Source organism: Delphinapterus leucas, chromosome 7 (genome assembly GCF_059928025.1).
Source record: "Delphinapterus leucas isolate spDelLeu-1000000601 "Yukka" chromosome 7, BTC_Dleu_Yukka2, whole genome shotgun sequence".
In the NCBI taxonomy this organism is placed as follows: domain Eukaryota; kingdom Metazoa; phylum Chordata; class Mammalia; order Artiodactyla; family Monodontidae; genus Delphinapterus; species Delphinapterus leucas.
This window is the reverse complement of record NC_143135.1, coordinates 70,537,022-70,557,348: the sequence shown is the minus strand read 5'-3', so window position 1 is coordinate 70,557,348 and position 20,327 is coordinate 70,537,022. Positions and strand designations below refer to the sequence as shown.

At 44.5% G+C, this 20,327-nt stretch overlaps 1 protein-coding gene across 3 annotated transcripts in view; it reads right to left on the bottom strand.

Moving 5' to 3' along the window:
• Positions 1-566: 566 nt before the first annotated feature.
• ENDOD1 (endonuclease domain containing 1) overlaps positions 567-20,327 on the bottom strand; it is a 35,487-nt gene continuing 15,726 nt past the window's right edge. Inside the window, exons 2-3 of one of the 3 annotated variants that reach the window (XM_089915416.1) lie at positions 6,143-10,167; positions 567-2,910 (exon numbers count right to left, since the gene is read on the bottom strand). In XM_089915416.1, the coding sequence (XP_089771542.1) occupies positions 8,965-10,167 (1,203 nt within the window). In that variant the 3' untranslated portion in view covers positions 567-2,910; positions 6,143-8,964. Of the gene's footprint in view, positions 2,911-6,142; positions 10,168-11,404; positions 11,799-20,327 lie in introns of those variants that run through there. The other 2 variants (XM_089915417.1, XM_089915418.1) reach the window with 2 other exon arrangements.

Below are 20,327 nucleotides of genomic sequence, written 5' to 3'. Positions count from 1 at the left end.
CGGTTGGATTCTGGAGTTGTGGTGTGTGTGGCCAGCTCTGGAGAGCAGACTGTTCTTCACCACTCTGCTTTCAGTGGTGTTACATTGGCAGCTGGAAATCAGGCATGGTGAGGGTGCTTATACCAGAGAAATTGGCAAACATTACAAATCAGGGTCTTTCTTTTCCCTCAGCAAGCTGGTTGTTCACCATTAACTAGCACACTACAGGTGATGAGCCTTCTTTCAGGTGTACATTTCTACTTTGATCTATTATGGGCTGATCTTCTATTTGACAAGTAGAGAGCAATTTGTTGGCATTATTTCTAAGATTTTAGAGGACACCTCACTTTGTCCCTAGCCGTCACATTACAGGGCTCGCCTAGGCCAGGCTCCAGCCCCATGGGAAGCTGGTCTAAGGCACTTCCTGACCCTCTCAGCACAGTGCTTCCCACCACGCCTCTCACCTGGCAAAACAATTACTGCCTATGGGAGTTGATCCAGCCAGCGGGATTTCATAGGATCATTTATGCTAAGTTGCTAGTATTAACACAATGGGCTGCTCTTTGTATTTTCACAGGAAAGAGACAGCCTAAGGGAAGGGAGCCAAGGGGGGAGATTTCTGGAAATACTGCAGGCTGCTGGGGGTGGGATCAGGGCGGTTATTTGGGAGCATGAGTGTTACAACATTTCTTTTTTTTTTTTTGCGGTACGCGGGCCTCTCACCGCTGTGGCCTCTCCCGTTGTGGAGCACAGGCTCCGGACGCGCAGGCCCAGCGGCCATGGCTCACGGGCCCAGCCGCTCCGCGGCATGTGGGATCTTCCCGGACCGGGGCGCGAACCCGCGTCCCCTGCATCGGCAGGGGGACTCTCAACCACTGCACCACCAGGGAAGCCCACAACATTTCTTAAATGCTCTCAGGTTGGCTGCCACCTAAGGGTAACCCCGCTCATCAATTTTGCAAGTCGGGGAAGAGCCGATGACAATCATAATAATGATGAAAGTGATAATGGTGACGATGTTGATAATGTTCTGCTGTCGTCGCAATAATGTCCCAGGAGATTTCTCCGACTTTTGGGGAACCCTCAAATAGGAGAGAGAAATTGATAAAACTTAATCTCTGTGACTCATTAATGTGAAAGTAAGTACTTGTTGAAAAGCAATGATTTATGTACCTGCAGTTTGGCAAGATCCTAAAGATGGTCCTGCAGTGGCATCCAGAAAAGGCGTCGTGACTCACAGGAAGTAAACTCAGATCTCCTGGGTCCCAGGAGCGCCCTCCCCTTTGACCAGCCTGCTGATTCCTCACTCCTGGAACTTTCACTTCCCTGGAAGTTTCCTTCTAAATGCCATGAACAGGATACACCTGGATATGCCTCATTAACAAATAGCTTGGGAAATCAGAGACTTGAGACAACCTCCAGAATCATAATCCCAGGAGCTGCTGTCTGGTGTTCTTGAGGACAGTGACTCAGTGGCAGGCCCGGGCTGTCCTTCCATTGGCAGGCTGCCAGGGGAGGTCTGGGTGTTTCTGCCGGTTCTCAGAGACTCTCCTGGGACTTTTCACTCTCTGACACCCATTTCTTGTTCAGCTCTTATTATTTATTACTCATATGGTGTCTTCTTTTTAATGCCTAATATTTCAGGGACTCGGCTTACTCATACGGGAGGAAAGCAAGCAGGCATGACGTGACTGCAGAGCAGTGTACTGAAGACGGATTTCACTGACTTTAAGAACATGGGACTTGGGCTTCCCTGGTGGTGCAGTGGTTAAGAATCTGCCTGCCAATGCAGGGGACACGGGTTCAAGCCCTGGTCCAGGAAGATCCCACATGCCACAGAGCAACTAAGCCCCTGTGCCACAACTAGTTAGCCTGTGCTCTAGAGCCTGAGAGCCACAACTACTGAGCCACGTGCCACAACTACTGAAGCCCGTGCATGCTCTGCCACAAGAGAAGCCACCGCGCTGAGAAGCCCATGCACCGCAACGAAGGGTAGCCCCCACTCACGGAAACTAGAGAAAGCCCGCGCGCAGCAACGAAGACCCAGTGCAGCCAAAAATAAATAAAATAAGTAAATTTTAAAAAAAAGAACATAGGACTTAAGGACAGACAAGAGGCAGAATTCTGAGGACCTGAAGTTCAGAGCCTTTTCAGGGCATAGTGTACAACGCTTACCGTCAAACCCAATTTTTGGCTAAGCCATGTACACTTTCTGGATAACTGCTTTAATTTTCATTTGTGTCTACTCACCTTTTTTAAAAAAGAACTATGCACTGATTTTTCAGAAAAAAGAACCAAACCTGGAGCCTTCTATAATAATAAATCTTTATATTTCTGTGATACTTTATAGTTTACAAAGCATATTATCTCATTTGATTCTTCTGTTTTTTTTTTTTTTTTTTTTTTTTTTTTGGCCTCGCCTCGCCGCTTGCAAGGATCTTAGTTCCTGGACCAGGGATTAAATCCCAGCCCTCGGCAGTGAAAGCGCCGATTCCTAACCCCTGGACCACCAGGGAATTCCCCTCATTTGGTTCTTACATAAACCTTTTGAGGTTGATACTTTTATTATCCACATTTTACAGATAAGGAATTAAATTTCACAGAAGTTTGGAGACTTTCCCAAAAGTGTCGTAGGAGAACTAAAAGTTGAACCCGGGTCTACAGAATCCAGAGTGCAGGCTTACAAACAAACAACAAACAAAACCAACCCCAAGCCCTATACCGTAACTCTTTGTAGAAGCACTGAAGTGCAGAATTCAGGGCAAATTTGATCTTGAGCTCCTTGTTTTTCTTCCGAAGATGCCTGAAATCCTGGAAGCTCTTGTTAGAACATGGCCTCTCCTATAACACGGAGTCTTCGGGATGGTTCTAGATAGTGATGTTCCAAATCAGAGTAGCACTGATCCATACAGTACTGGATGGAACTTCTCTCTGCACCCATAAAGTAAAAAGTAAATAAATAAATAAACCTAAAAACCTTTTTTTTTACACTGAATATTGTTCCATCTTAGCAAGTGTGCCCTTTCCTATCCAAAAGAGAAATACTCCCTAAGGAACTCTAGACTCCTGCTGTCAAAGTCTAGACGACTGTGGGTACACCTGTCAATACTCCAGTGTATGCAATGTTTGGGAAGATCAGACGAATCCCTGCAGACGAAAGTACTTCTGAAAACTCTAGGGTTCTATGTAGGTGAGTCTGCCACCTTCAGATGAAAAGAAAACCAATAAACTTGTTTAGATGGGCAAGGAGTGTCCAAACTTATACTTGTATTTAGGAAGGACTTATAGACATACATGAGAATCTTAATGAGAGCTGGTTTGAAACATCTCTAGGTATCACCTTATCCCAACCACCACCAAATTATTTTACTCTCAAAGCCCTTTTCATTAAGCATGAATTACATTTTTCTATACTTTTTTTTTATTTCTCAAAGCTATTATTTATTCTGTACAAGGTTCCACTATACATCACACATTCTTCTCCTCTTGCTTACAGAGTAAACAAGTGTACACCAGCCCTTTGGATCAGGTTCACAGGTCTTCCCTGGAGAAGGGTGTCAGGCCAGTTAGACTCATATAAGTTTAGCTCTGGGTTGTTGCATGAGCCAAAGCCCTTTTGTTACCCTCATGAACCTCTCCCACTGCTCAGGAGCCTTCAGGTTGTGTAAGTGCCCATGAGGCAGGACCCCTCCTGGCTAGGGCTGCCCGAGGAACTGTCCATCGGAAGGCGCTCTGGTTGGAAAAGTGATCTCTCTGGGGATGTAACTAGATCAAGATCAAATGAAGCAAGACTGGTCCTGAAGGGTCAAATCTTAGAAACTCGGAAGGTACCTAATACGTGCATCAGTTACAGCAGGAGGCAGAGGGATGAAAAGATACCTGGCAAAGTGGTCAAGAAGAGGGTGGAACTTGCCAGTGAAAAGGGTGGTTCAGGAGCTAAGTCCACAAGCTCTGGGCATCTGCCAGCATGACCCTTCTAATTTTAATGTTTGAACCAGAGTGATCCATGAAGTGGGCCAAGTTAGGACACAGAGAATAAGTAGACCTCTTATAATTTCTTAATTATTTATCAAAATTATCTTTTGGTTCATTTAATTACTATGGATTCTTCTTTATAAAAATAATCTCATTTTTGAAAGGTATGCCATCTTCAGAGAGAGCATGCAGTTTTATATCCTACTCAAGCCTCCAAAGTACGAATGTGTTGTCAGAATCTGCTTTGGATGGGATGAAATCACCCGAGGATGGCACTGAGGCTGACAGGCAGGGCCTCTTGGAGGCTGTACCTGGTGAGAGTGAGTTGGTGGAGGAAGGAGGGTGGTCATTCTAGTGCAAGGTCTAAGGATTAACTATGAGGGCCCAGAAATTCTATCTAATCAATACTCCAGGATCAGTTAGTCTTTGGGCACTAATTCATAATGTCTTAACCCATAAGAGGCTGAAGAATAAATAGTATTGACTATTTACAGGGAGGGTCATCATCCTTTTCAGCCGCTAATGTGTACACGCTCTCTGTCTAGTTAACTCTCTTCCAAGTAATAGGGTTCTTGGGAAGCTGAGTCTGTTATAAAACTATGGACATAGCAAGGAAGGGTCTGGAGGGGAAATGCTTCTCTACTCCAGAGGCTGACCAGAAATGCTCATGCCTCCCTTCCTGAATAGGTGCTAAAAAACATGCAGAGTTCCTGCTCTCAGAATCTCCTTTCTCTAGACTCTAGGTCCAGCCGTCACCTGTCTCTTCAGGTATCTTGACCCCACTGGGGCTCTGGATTCCTTCATTTGCATTCATAACCTCAACTCCCAGACCGTACTTTAACCCTTCCAGCTCTGATCTAGAAACATCCTGAGGTCTAAGGCAACTTCATCATTTCATCCAAGGTGTATGGATATTATGACCAATAGCTATATCGACAACAATTAACATTTACTGGGCACTCGCCATGTGACAGGCATGGGGATAAATGTTTTATCTTCATTAACTCATTGAATTTTCATAACAACTCTCTGAGGTAGGTACTAATAATTAGCCCCATTGCATAGACAAGGAAGCTAAAGCTTTGGGTGGTAACTTGCCCAATATTACATGGCTGTTGAGCAGGGAAGCCAGGATTCAAGCCTAAGTCATTTGGACTCCAGAGCCTGCGCTCTTAACCATTAGGCAGCACGGCCTCCAGGAGTGACCTTGATCCCCTCCTGAGAGCATCTCTCTGTGAACTCCTACTCACTGCATAAAATCAATGAAGACAAGTGGTCATGAGTGCTTTCTTTGTTGAAATTTAAGCTTAAAAGCAAGAGGTTTGGAGTGTAATTATTAGAAATCAAGCCACAATCTGGGAGTAAATAACAACAGAAAGAGACAACGAGAATTCTATCTGAGAACCCATTTATAAAGGTCAAGGAGTCCACACTATACGGCTCATAGTGTAACATTTTGAAAAGCTCGTACTGTGATGAGTTTAGGTGAAATGCTGAGCAAGACACAGAATCACACATAAGACCCTGCCCACACTGGGAAGGCAGCCAAGAATTCCTGCCACCTCCACCCCAAGGTTGGGTGCCCTAATAAAGGCCACAGAGAGGACCACCTCCCTCCAGAGACTGCTTGTCATTTCTCACACTGGCGGGGGCGGGGGGGGGGGGCGTTTCCTAATGAATAAACAAATCAGAGTGTTTCTATAACTTGCTATGTGATTCAGAGTCAGTGAAGCAATAAGCCCCGGGTGCTTCAAATATTTCATGTCCCAGATAGTTTTTCAGAGAAACAACATGGAAAAGAAGTTCTAGGGCTTGTTTCACTGATCTAACCTTCTCTGTTTTCTCACATATGATTCAAAATTTAAAAAAAAAATCCAGATGGGAGTGGAGACAGCTTGAGTTAATGTCGATCAAGAAGAAAATGGGAAAAAAATTAAAATCACAGATAACCCCCCAAACCTCATTACAGCCATCAGGATTCTCCCCCTTTAGATATCTTCCAGAATGGTTGACGCATTGTCAACAATTACTTTATTGAGCATTGTAAGGTGCACAGCATTGTACATAGCTTTAAAATGTCAAATTGACTTTTGTCACACCCTCTGTAAAGGATTCCCCAGTGTCCACGGTTTCGTGGTTTTTCCTGCTGTGCTTCAGGCTCATGCTGTTAGTACCATTGCAGGCTTACCATGATGTGGTACATGGATCAGCTGCACCATGTCCTCACCACTAGATGTTTGAACTCCTCAAACATGGGGTCCATGTATCGTCGACCTCTGCAACTTTGCTGTCCAAATACACATTTGATGGATGAATGAATGACCAGGGTTTCACTCTAGTTCCTTCTCCTGACACCGTCGTCTGCATTTAGGGGCAAGTGTTGATGCTGAGAAGCAAACACTCAAAAGGCACAATGGAAAAGAAAAGTGTCCAAAGACATGTCTGATCCAGACTAGAAAATCAGCTCCACAGTGATGAAGAGTTGGCTGACGTCCCCAAAGGCCTGAGAATACAACGGAGCCACAGAAAAATCTTCAAGCCAGAGATGGGGCTCATCAACCCAAACTCCCACCCCAAAGCCCAAAGTAGATCACTGGGAACAGGCCAGCAGTCCAGCCAGTGAACCAGAGGCACAGCCAATACCAGTGGTCCAGAGCAAAGGGTCTCAGCCACCTAAACTTAGGGATATTTTTTCCTTTCCAGATTTCAAAAAAGGCCACACCATAATAAATAAATAAGACGCTAAACAACTGGAACTGAAAAGGAAGACATTTTCAAATGGTTCTCAAGCAGCAGTTCAAATACCTTGCTCCTTCCATGGTGCCAAGGGACCCAAGCTACCATGGATGCCCTCTTTGGGTCTTTCAGTATGCAAATAAGTACTCTGAGGGGATATCGAGTCCATGGGAGGCAGTAAGCATGATGTTATGCATGGATGGCTAGCTGTTTCATCATATAGGCCAAACCCATTTGATCCATCAGAGCCTAGTCTGTTTGATGGATGATGGAGAAAACTCTGCCCTGGTCCAGGGAGGCAGCTGGACCACAGATCTGACATCCCAGGTGTGACGGGACATATGCAGAAGACCTTGGCTCCTGATATGCCATCACCTAGCATCAGGCCTCAGCTTCCTCATCAAATGAGGCTTTGGTCAGACCATCTCGCTGGTCCCTTCTGAAATTCCCTTCCTTTCGTCCAGCAGGATTCTTGACCCATCAGTACCAAGGCAAACCCTTGCTCCTCGTGTACTTTCACGCTGCTAAAACGAAGGAAAGTCCGACTACAGATTTTTATGCTCACTAACAGAAGTGTTGGTAAAATACTGCTTCAGAGTCTTAGGTAATCTGGTGCATAGCTCCCTATGACACGTTCGCAGTCTGGTGTCATACTACCTTACCTTGCATCACAAATTGATCAGGATGGCAGCTTGCTGGCTGCTCTTCCACTCTGGGTCCAATTCAATTATTTTTCTACAAAATGTAACTCTCACTACACTCACATTTCTTGTCCACCGACTTGATGCAAATGGTTGGCCCACCCTTCTCTCCTTGTTGCCTTTCTGGACCCCAAGTTTCTGCATCCAACTTTCAGATGCATGGTGGCCTGCAATCCCCAAATCAGTAGTTTACCCTTGGTCCTTTTCTATTATACCCCACAGCAATTCTTTAGAAAACTCAGAAAAATCCAGGTGATTCCATCTCAGCTGTGGAAGGCAGAGCAAAGTCTGGGAGCTTCAGCTTCTTCCTGTCAATCATTTTCAGTGCAAGATTTAAAATGACAAGTGCTTAATCAAAAAATCGGGGATTAGCTCTCACACAGAACTTGAATGAATGGGAGAGTTATGTTTTCTAGCCTCAAACACACTAAAAAATAATTTCCTGAGATAATGATTCTGAATCAAGGTTATCCATATGTAAACTTATATATACGTATATGGATTTTTTTTTTTCCGAGATGGCCAGAAGAGTTTTTAGTTGGGGGCTCTTTTTTATACCTTTCTACCAAAGCAATCATTTAAGGACAGAAGTCAGAGTGTTTTACTACTTTCTACTTTTGGTATTGGGTACTCGTTTGAAGTGTAAGAAAGAATGATCTAGTATGTTGCAGAATATGAATTTTCATATTAGCTTAACATGTAGGTCTTTGAGCTCTGTCTTCTCAGCCAGAGATTTAATATATGTCAAGTTAATCCAAGCTTGGCTAAGGATATCCTCGGACCTACAGCACCTACTCAGAGCAGGGGTCTGACCTATGCACTCCCTTTTTTTTTTTACCTGGGAGGACTGTACTATAGCATTCAAGGGGCAAACAACCTTAGTCCTTGCATTCAGAATTTGTTATGCCACGTTTGCCATAAAATGCTTATCATTACCTAAAAGAAAAAGTGCAGCGAAATTCAACTTTGAAGAAAAAAAACAAAACAAACTTACAGGTCCTTGGGAGCCATGGAAAGCTAAGAGATATAGCAGATTCTATGTCCTAAGAAAGTTATTTCAACAGGGAAGCATGTCTTTACCTCACCAGGTCAGCTGAGTTGGGAAGAAAAAGAAGCAAAATGATAACAAATTGGCCAGGAATATTTATATCAGTTTTGCCTTAAGTCTCAGAGATTAATAGGAGGAACAAGACTCCTTTCTACTTTTCTTGGAAAGCCTTTGGTTTAAAGTTGTCCTCCTTTCCTGTAATTTTTAATTATCACAGATGAACACCTGAGTCTCTCACACGGTCACTTGTATCAGAGTGAATAACTGAAGGTGATGGCTTAGAAGTTCACCCACATCACAGCAGGCGACCTACACATAATCTCACCTTGAACACTTCTCGTGGGTGAAGTCAAAATTGTATCATCTTCCTTTGCAAAAACAGGCAGACACCCCCCACCAAAGGCCAAAATATTACAATAATTGACAGTGAACAGAAACCCATTATATAGGCAAAATATTCCAGCTGTCTCTATTAAAAAAAAAAAAATCAAATTCACTGTGACTGGGCACTCAGTTTTTTTTTTTCTATAACTCCCCAGGATTGTCAAAAGTAATCTTGTAGCCAATCTGCTTGCCGACAGTAAAAATGACCTGAAATAGGCCACCCATGGTGCCAAAAGCAGTGTCAAAGAACAAAGAGATGATGCCACCAAGGCCCATTGCAATGTCCTTGCACACAATTGGAACTGCGCCTATGGTGTACACAGGAAAAGTGGCCACGTCCACAAGGACTCGGACAGGGATGCCCACGATACGGCAAACAACCTTCAGCAGGCAACAAAGGATCCGGAGAATGGCCCTGGTGATCCTGACCATGACTTTGAGTACCTTCCAGGGAATGCTGGCCAGCTCCTCCCCAATGGTCAAGAAGTAGGAGACGGTGGCTGACCCCAGGCGGTAAAGACAACTTTCTAGACCACGAGTCACCTGTTTGGTGACATACCACAGGAAATACACAAGGTACTTCAGGATTCTGACTGCAAGGAAATAAATTAATTGGCAAAGCTTGATGAATGGGGTAGCAGTGAAGCCCAAGAGTTTTCTCAAAAGGCTACTCCTTTCCCCAGGTGCCTCTGGAGGCAGCAGAGTGGTTCTGGTACTCCTCATGCTGGAGAGGGTCCCAGAGTCCCCTTCAGAGTCTACCCTTCGCTCCTCATCCTGGACTTGGTTGACCATTTCCAGGATTTTTTTCATCTTCTCTGTGTCTTGTTCACTTTCCCCACAGTTGTTCTGGAACAGCTGAGGCGTGAATGGAAGCAGTTTCTCAAGTTCTTTCACCATCACATCTTCTATGACCTCCCGGTCCCCGGTGTGCTTGACAAAGCCCATGGCCCAGCCTCCTCCAGGGACAGCACAACAGGCTGCCAGCCAAACAAACTCCGGGATGGTCACTTTGTCTTTGACCCTGAGGTCTGAAGGCACGGCACCTGCGATGATGTAGAGCTCTTCCCCATCGCCACACTGTGGGCTCAGCGCCCGGTCCATTAGGCTGTTGAGATTCACGTACCACCGTTTCTGGAAGGATGGGGTCATTGGAGCTGCATTTGTGAGAGTGAACGTGGCCGTGTCGGGGTCACTGCTGAGGGAGAACGGGTACAGCTGTCCTGTCTGGTATTCAGAACCCAGGTAATCTGCATGCAAGGCTTGCTTGCTTCCCAGATTGTTCACAGAACTGATGGCATCAGCCTCATCCATCACCTCCTCAAGGCTGCTGTTGGGGTCATCAATCTGAAAGAAGAAAGAGAGGTTGAGATGCGTCCCTGTTCACAGCAGACAGGGTGCCCTTGGATCATTCTGCCAAGACTCGAGCAAAGTTCCTATCACACCAACACTTGCAAGGCTTAGGTTTGGAAGGGTACACACACTTCATTCTAATATCTCACAATCCTGGTGTCTGAAAACATCTTTCAAATGGGCTGTTTCCTATTTCACTCTCTGTGTACACTCCACTCCTGCCCTGCAGTAATACCCCATCACACACTCACAAATACACCATCAGGACATTGGTTTTCAGTCTGCTGTGGTTTTATAAATTTCATAGCCCTTTTTGGGAATATTTTTCCATGAGATTCAAATCGATTTTAAAAATGAAAACAAGGGGAAAAGTAAATCTCAGCAGGCCCATAAAAATCATAACTGTAATTCAGATAGTCAGCCACAAATGTTAGCTGCAATTTAAAGAACATATTCTTAAATGAAATTTACATACTTTGGGATATACGAAAAACATTTAACTCTAATCAGAGCATTTAAATCAAATGCGGTGGGGGCGGGCCTTCCCTGGTGGCGCAGTGGTTAAGAATCTGCCTGCCAATGCAGGGGACACGGGCTCGAGCCTTTGTCTGGGAAGATCCCACATGCTGTGGAGCAACTAAGCCCATGAGCCACAACTACTGAGCCTGCACACCTAAAGCCTGTGCTCCGGAACAAGCGAAGCCACCGCAATGAGAAGCCCATGCACCGCAATAAAGAGTAGCCCCCGCTCACCGCGACTAGAGAAAGCCTGCACGCAGCAACGAAGACCCAACGCAGCCAAAAATAAATAAATTTTAAAATAAATAAATTTTAAAAATAAATCAATCAATCAAACAGGGGAAAATGTATAGATTATTGTCAGTTATTAGATACTTCCCAGGCCAAGCTAAAATTAGACCAAGTTCTCTTTGAATTTCATCTCCTCATAATATTTGCTATCATTAACAATGCATTTTCTGTCCAGGCCAATCTAGCTATGTGTTATATATCAATAATGATCAATATATACATCCCTCTTGGTTCTGGTTTTTTTTTCTTTTCTTTTTAAATTCAGCAGTATAATACATACTTTCCCTTTGCCAATCTGAAAAGATAAAAGGAAGGAGCCCAGGATTAACCTAGAACTCTATTTTTTGCTCCCAAACTAGGCTATAAATTCCTTGACACCAGAGACCCTGTATATAGGACGCAGTCAAGGACTGACACCTACTAGAATCTCAAGGCACTCTCGTTCATCTGAGATGGTCATCACGGCAGTATTTATAATAGCAGGAAGTTGAATCAACCTACATTTTCAGAAACTGGGAACGGTTAAATAAATGGTGTTATATCCATTAAAGAAATATCTCAAAGCCATTAAAAAGCACTTGTAATAATGGGGAAATATGTGCTATAATGTTGAAAGGAAAAGGCAGATTATAAAATTAAATGATAACAATTTTTTAAATTCTAAAAATAGGCATGAAAAAACTTTGGAAGGAAACACATGAAAATGTCCACAATGGTTGTTTGACTCCTGAGGGTGAAAGTGATACTTTTTTTTCCCCCTATTTTCTTGTTTCTCTCCCTGTACCTCTCCTACCCACATCAACCCACAAATTATTTATATGTTATTTTCAAAAGGAAAAGAAACTAATTAAAATAAGTAAATTCTTACTAATTGATTCCCTAGGTTTAGACTCGCTAAACCTGTCTCTAAATCCAAGGGAGTCAAGGTCATGTGATTGTTGCACCTCCTGTCGGGATGGCAACCAACTCTGCATTTCTCCAGCTCTGCAATGGCAAAGGTAGGCATGCTCATGCATGTCTGTATAGGGTTAGCAGGGCAACAGATGAGCAAGTTGGTATGAAAGCAGGAATATTCACTGAAGTCTAATGATGAAGTAAGCCATAGCCTCACCCTTCAAGGTTGTTCTGTCCCTTCCCCCAGTCTTAGAATTAGAAACGCTCCTGGATGGTCTCCACTCCTACCACATCCTCACAGGACAGAAATAAGAAGCACATTCATTTTGCAGAGCGGCTGCCGCTGCTCTTCTATAGCTGAAAGATACACCCTATGGAAATATCAACTTCATTCCTGAATCATGAGATCAAGCTATGACAGAGCCAAGATTATGGAGTCTTGGGTGGAAGGTCAGGAATTTTAGGATGCATGTTTCTCCATGGTTACTAGGGAACTGTGTCTGCATTTAGCCTGGTGTAGCTGCTTTATCCCATCTAGCGGAAGTCTGCAGCTGGTTTTTTAATTGGTAGCTGTGTGACAGAGCACAGGTCAACACAGTGGTTCGCCTTCTGCCCGAGAGCCACCCAGGGATGAAATAATGCCTACGAGGACAGAAGGCAGGCTGGAACACGAGAAAAGAGAGATTCTTGGATGAGCAAGGGGAAGGAACAAAAGAGAGTCAGGCAGGAAGGGAAAAGGGGAGGGAAAAAAGACAGGGAGAAGGCAAAAAAAAAAAAAGAGAGACTCGTGTGTGTGTGTGTGTGTGTGTGTGTGTGTAAGAGACAACACAATATCCTGCTCTTAGGCAGAAACCAGGACTGTGGGTTGATTTACTCCCAAACTTCAGAGCATGGTCTCCCAGCTGCCAAGGTCAGAGGAGACTGAGCTGGTTGCTTCTGCATCTTCTCATGCCACTTGTTCAAGGGGCTGCCGTGGTTAAGCCTTTTCTGCCCACAGTTCGCAGGTACATGGGAAATGGGCCAGTATGAACTGAAGTGGTTAGGAAGGCCAGGGCCCAACTCCACAATGGGCGCTGTGCACCTCCCTGCCCTGGGCCTCCCTAGGCAAAGCAGAAACTAAACAATATGCTCTGGATGTGCAGGCAGAAGAGAGCACATCTTCCCTCCCCTTCCCCTTGCTTTCTTCAGAACCCCGTATCCATGGTCACTGTATTCTTATGAACCCCAAATTTGGCCCTATGGTTTGATGACAAGGTAGACTATAGTGTTTGAAATCAAGACAGAATGCCTGAATTCTGTACCTACATAGTGATATAACAGGAGGTCAAGAACTAATTTTTTTTTTAACTGCCAAGTAAATGCTTTCAATATAACATTCTACAGAAGGTACTTTTTAGCTGATTTTACAAACGGGGAAACTAAAACACAGAAAGATGAAGTAACTTTCAAAAGATATCCAATAATTAGCAGGACAGGATCTGAACGGAGGTCAGTCTTTTTATTCCTAAGGTACATATTCTTTATTACTAAGCCATATTTTCGCCCATCTTAAAGAACACTGCTGTACCAGTTTTCTCCACCAGAGAGTAAAAAATAACCACTGAAGTCTCCTTTTCTCTCTGTGTCACAGAATAAATGAAGTTCCTTAAGATTTCAGGGAGAGAAGCTGATGTCTGAGCCCCTGGGATTGCAGTCCCCAGAATGGAGAGAGAGTGGAAAGGAGAAGGTAAAAGGGTACATGTACAGGCTGGCCCTCATGCTTCCTTTCTGCCTTTGCCCAGAGCACATGGAAGCTGAGCCTCTAGCTTCACAGTCTAAGAAATGTGGCAGCACAGGCAGCAGGCAACTGGCCAGAGTAGTTTCCAGAGTACTACTACCCTTAGAAACTGGTCAGCTGGCTGGTTCCCCCAGAAGCACTGTTCCTGTTAGCACCTCACTTGGCTACTTGCTGTTTTTCTCTACATCAGCAGCTGTAACAGGGAACAGTAAACACAGCAGAAGTTCATGGAGGAAGACTGTGTCAGGCATTCTAGGCTTGTCTTGTCTGGCCATAGTTCAATACACTAATGTATATAATGTATATAAATTAGTATGGATGCTACCAGTCAAAATTAAAACATAAAATAAATAATAGAGAAACCTCCCAAGGCTTACCTAATACAGTCTTAAATCTCTGACAAAAATACCAAAGAATGTTTTATGAGACCACACACTGATCTTCAATGAACCCTCTATTCTCTCCTTTGAGAATCCAATTACATCAAAGCCTCTCCTTCTATCCTTTTTGTGACTTATGTTCTTTTTCATACTTTATACCTTATTAACTTTGTATATTGCATTCCAGGCGAGTCCCTAGATCTATCTTCCAATTCACTAAATCTCTCTTTAGCTATGTTTAGTTTACTGCCTACTTTGTTGAGGTGTTTTTCTTTTTGTTTTTCATTTCAATGAATCTTTTTTCTTTTCTAGCATTTCTATTTGTTTCTATTTCATAGTCTCCTTTTTTATTTATTTTTCCTCTCTTGAGGAATTCTTTTTTATCTTTCAATAGTTTAGACATTCTTAAAGTCCCTTTAAGATCTGTCTATTTTATTTGGTTTTTCAGTTTATTTTGTTGCTTCTATTGGTTGACTTCAAGGTGGTATGTATACTTAAGTGCTTAGCAGTTTTTGCTCATAAGCTTGTCTTCATAAGAGGTCCATGGTGTTTTGTTGAAAAAAAAAAAAGGCAAAAATGAAAACAAAAACAAATCTAATAGGATTGCTTCCACAGTTGCCTCTGCCAGAGCCCTAAAGAGTTCAATGATTCTGCACTAGTTTCTGAGTTATTTTCTCAGTTCAGGGTTTCCACATGGAGAAAGCAGTGCACATTTGGACCCATACAAAAGAAAGATGATGGCTTTAAGCTTATTTCTGGAGGGTGACTATTTCCACTAATGACATGATGTGGGCAGCTACTTCCTATAACAACTTGCAGGTAGTTTTCATGCCTGGTTCACCAGTGCTGCAACAGTTTGCCAGCCCCCAGCTTTACCTGGTGAGCCTAGTTCCAGACCCATGTCATGAATAGGTTATGTAATCTTGACTCCTGTCCCCAGGCAGGTTAGAGCCCTAGTCCCTACCATCCCTGTGGCTTCCCACATATAGCTTTGGCTATTGATTTCTTATATATTTCCGGCACCTGAAAATTCTTCTTACTTTTTTGCTGAAATATGAATTTAATTTAAATACATACATATAATATTTTTAATACAACATTTCTGTGTGTTTGTAGTGGAAGGAGAGGCATTCCACATCTGCCCAGAAACTTGATTTTTCCCCATCTAAGGTTTATAAAGTTTCTCCTAAAGTATGCCTTGTTTCCTTTTATAACTTATTATGGATTTATCATACCCAAATTTACTTACTTCGCTTAAATCTCCTTTTTTCTATTTAGGCCACCTACTGGATACCTGTTTGGTGTAAGTAGAACAGTATCTTCCAACACGTTTACTGATGTGTCAAGAAATTTACAGGCTGAAATCTCTCACTAAGAATAGGATATGGGGACTCCCAGATCTTTGCCAAATCACATCAGCCAGCGTACAAACAACCTGATTCTGTCTGGTTTTTCTTTGTTTATTTTTTACCAATTCCTTTGCATTATCTATCACCTATAATTCTCTTGTCTTTTCATGTAGCACTGTCACATAAAGGGCAGGTGTTTTTTGCCATGCTCTCTGCAGACATAGTTTAAGGATCTGGTTATAGTAATTACAGTAAATTACCGACAACACTGCTCCCTAAAGACAAAAATACAACTATGATGTAAGATGTAATTTCAGATTACAATTTCTGGGTTGCACTTGCCCTTTTGCAAGCACCACTAATCTTTCTCTTTGGTTTCCCAGCGGAATCGCTGGATGAAGGGACAGGCACAAAGCTCTCTGTGTAATCCACCTCCCTGTGGACCTAGTCCTCCGGGGCTGCCGATATAATCTGATACAGTTCCTGGGTTTAATGGAAAAATTTTTTTCCTAATCACAGCATGCTAGGTAGGTTTTAGAAGAATGTGTGCTCCCCAACCACTAGCATCCTGCCCCATAAATAATCTTATAAAAAAATTCCTCTTCAAATTTAGTACCAAAAAAAAAAAAAAAGCAAAACTGTTTCTCTCTCTCAACGAGTTGGTCTGTTTCCTTTAACCAGACAGCCAAAGCTATTTAAACCCATGGGGTTTCTTTTTTGCTTTGGAATTAAATGAAAGGAGACTTTCAATTTTCCTGCTAATATGCATGTAAGAAAAGTAGACTAATAGAAAATTGAGGAGAGCTGGAGGGAAAGTAGGCACCCATTCAACAATATGTATTAGGCATATTTATGTGTGATCACTACTGTAGGAGAAAGCAGTAGGACTGGTAATAATAACACCACCAACACTTATCAGGTACTATATGCCAGGCCCTATTCTAAGAATTTCACTTGTACTAAATCAGTAAGTGGCTGCACTAAGTATTCACTCATCTAAACTCATGAAAACTAGGTACTTTTATTATCACATTTTGATAGGTGGAGAAACTGAGGCACGTGAAGATTAAGTAGCTTACTCAAGGTCACACAGTTAGTGAGTGGTGATGTCATGGCATGAACTCAGGAAGTCCATCCCCACAGCTGCTGCTCTTAATCACTGCTTCATATGCCTCAAAATAGGCCTCCACATCAAGAAACTCACGCTCAACTTAAGGAAACAAGATACGGTTACATACAAAGTTAAATTGGAAACCAAGAAAAAACAACAGTGCAACGCAGATAAAGTTAAGTGCCAAATAAATGTGATGAAGAAAAAGAGCAATCGGATCCAGAGGAAGGAAGGGCACAATAAATGAGGTCAGAGAAGATATCTTACTTTATGGAGAAAACAAAAGCTGAGGCAGGGTTAGAAGGATGTGCAAGATTTTGATAAACTTAGAAAAATAGAAAGGTCAGTAAGGCTTCACGAGACGTCTACACAAAGGCTTGAGGGCAGAGACGAGCAGCCTGTGAAAATGCAACTCTGAGTAAGGAAAAGTGAAAGGTTTAATTGGAAGGGATAGCTGGGGGCCAGACTATAAATGATCTGACACAACAGATAACTAATCATAGGATAATTATAACTGCGACTCATAGAGCGCTCTCTGTGTAGCAGGCACCATGGTAAGTGTTTTACAGAACGTATCCTTTTAAATCCTAACAGGAGCCCTATGACCTCCTTTGTAGAAGATGTAACTGAGGCTCAGTCGTTGAGTAGCGTGAGGATGTCACACTTTCGGTGAGGGAGGGTGAGGTCGCAAACCCACATGGTGTGACCTCAGCGACCTTAACGCACTACTGCTCCATTCTGCTTTCTGTGTGTTTTCAATGCTATGCTTTCAAGTCTAAACTTGACCTGTACACAGGGGACATTCCCTGATGGCTTCTGAAGCTGGAGCATCATTAGGGATGCATAATTCCAGGGAGACATACACCTGCCGGCACTGGCCAGGAAAGCCTGGACCACAAGGCAGCTGAGGGAATGGATAGGGAAGGACATGTGCGAGATTCTGGAAGGAAGGAGCGTCGGGATGTGAAGGCTGATGCAGGAGAGTCCGTGGAAGGTAAAAGATGGTGTCCAAGGCTGGATCCAAGGTCACCCGGAAATGAGGGGCAGTGGAGGGAAACTGGACAGGCTGATCTTTAGAGGAGACTACACTGACAGGCAGAAATATTTGATAGCAGCTGGAGATACAGAACTGGAGCTTGGGCACAAAGGTGAGATTGGCCACAGAGGAGTTACAAAGGCTCAACCTGATGCACACACTTTCTGGGGTCTGGGCACTGTGGTGTGACTCACATAAGATTTGCACTGTAGGGGACTTCCCTAGTGGTCCAGTGGGTAAGACACGTTCCCAATGCAGGGGGCCTGGGTTCGATGCCTGGTTGGGGAACTAGATCCCACATGACACAACTAAGAGTCCACGTGCCACAACTAAGAAGTCTGCATGCCGCAACTAAAAGATCCCATGTGGGACTTCCCTGGTGGCACAGTGGTTAAGAATCCGCCTGCCCATGCAGGGGACACGGGTTCGAACCCAGGTCTGGGAAGATCCCACATGTCACGGAGCAACCAAGCCCAAGAGCCACAACTACTGAGCCCGCGTGCCACAACTACTGAAGCCCACATGCCTAGAGCCCGAGCATCGCAATGAAGAGTAGCCCCTGCTCACCGCAACTAGAGAAAGCCTGCACGTAGCAACGAAGACCCAATGCGGCCAAAAAAAAAATCCCATGTGCCTCAACAAAGATCCCCAACAAAGATCCCGCATGCCACAACTAAGACCTGGCACAGCCAAAATAAATAAATAGATAAAAATAAATAAATCTTAAAAAAAAAAAAAGACTTGCACTGCAGTGCATGTAACCCCATGGTGCCTTGTGGACAATGAGAAGTGAACCAATGGATGTTTCTATTGGTATTTTAATAGTTATGCATTTATGTTTAACGTGTTCTGGGAAAGATATAACCAGCATTTCCTACACATGATTTCATGGATATGATTATTTAGGATAAGACTAAATTTATTTTCCAATGAGTTGATTTAAAGTCAATGCAAAGACCAAATTTCAAGTAAATGCTAGTATAGGACGACTCTTGTGAAGCAGGGCTGCAAATGACTATCATTTAGAAAACACTGCGCTGCTGCATCCCATTGGCTCTTCATACAACCCTACCACGTAAGTATTATCATCATCTCCACTTTACACACGGGAAAATTAAAACTCAGGTAAGTGACAGCTACAAGCTCACCCAATTCATAAGTGGCAGAGCCAAGCCTATGCCCAGCATCATCGCAGAATCAAAAGCTCCTAGCCCTGCCCATGCCTCTAGGTGAAGAAGGGAGGCCAAAAGCCACAGGGAAGCCAGGCTAGAGGATGGGGGAGAGGGGAGGGAGGGGATGAAGGGGCAACTGGGAAACTGATGGAGCCTAGGAGAATTAATCTTCTAGTGTCACTTGAAAGTCAAGGGAGGACAAAGCTTCTCCTAGAGGAGGGTCAGTGTGTGGCACCTGCTCGGAGAGGAAAGGGAAGGATGGAGACACAGCCTGAGGGCCCTGATGATTAAAGTGTCATTAGTGAGGCTTCAAAGGGCGATTTCCACAGGGGGCTCAGGAAGGAAGACAGGTGGTGGAAGTGACTGGATATGGGCAAGAGGAGGCTGCAGACAGACCTCCGTTTGAGAAGTTTTTACGTAAAGGCAGGAGAGGAACACAGCCTTAGCTGGAGAAGCAGGGCTTACAGGTTTAAGCAAAGATTGTCCTCCAGCCCCCCACCTGCATCCAAGGAAGAGGGGGCATCGGGAAGGTGGGGCTACCTAGGTCTCCATACAACGGAGCATCTTGGGGCTTGAGAGCATCTCACGGGGACGATGACAAGGTGACGGGCTGGAGGGGCAGGGGGCCAGTGAACAGAAGCCCCTGTCCCTGAGGGTTCCTGGGCTGCGAAATCCACGCACACCTCAGGAACCAACGTCACCTGGTACAGATTTGCCATGGGGGAATTTGTCACTGGTTGGGGCGGGGGGAAAGGAAGCTGCTGTGGACAGGGGCAGTGCTCTGCAGGACACAAACATGAAGCTTCAGCACTTGTCGGTGTCCGGATGGGACGGGGCCAAGGGCTGCAGGTGACAGCTAATGGCCCTGCTGATGTGAGGGGACCAAGCAAGTGCAGTGAGAAGCAAGTCTGGCTCGGGGAGAAGACTGGGTGCATCGTGTCAGCAGCTGGCAGGTGCAGGGGTCGGGGGGCCCTGCTGCTGCTGAGCGGCCGCCAGGAGTGCGGACAGCGCTGAGGAGTGTGGGACATGAGGGAACCATCCTGCTGGGCAGGCTGATCTCCAAAGACAAAGTGGGGAAGGGTCTGCCCTTTACACCAGTGAGCTAATTGCGACACATTGAAAGAATTATCTCCCTTGAGCTCCACAGTAACCTACACATGCACATATGCTTTCCTCCAATTTGCAGACAAGAAAAGAGGGGCTCCAGAGCAAATGGACTGTCCTCTAGTTCTGCTCCAGGATTTCCCCCTGGGAAAGTTGGTCCTCAAGAAGGATGATCAAAATGGTGGTGAGGGGCTTCCCTGGTGGCGCAGTGGTTGAGGGTCTGCCTGCCGATGCAGGGGACACGGGTTCGTGCCCCGGTCCGGGAAGATCCCACATGCTGCGGAGAGGCTGGGCCCATGAGCCATGGCCGCTGAGCCTGCGCGTCCAGAGCCTGTGCTCCGCAACGGGAGAGGCCACAACAGTGAGAGGCCTGCGTACCGCAAAAAAAAAAAAAAAAATTGGTGGTGAAACTTTGCACTGATTCGCCCTGGGAAGGGTGGAGTTTCCTTCCTCAGCAGAATCTTAGGCTGAAGCTAGATAAGCACATGCTGGGAATGATTCAGACAAGATCCTGTGATGGG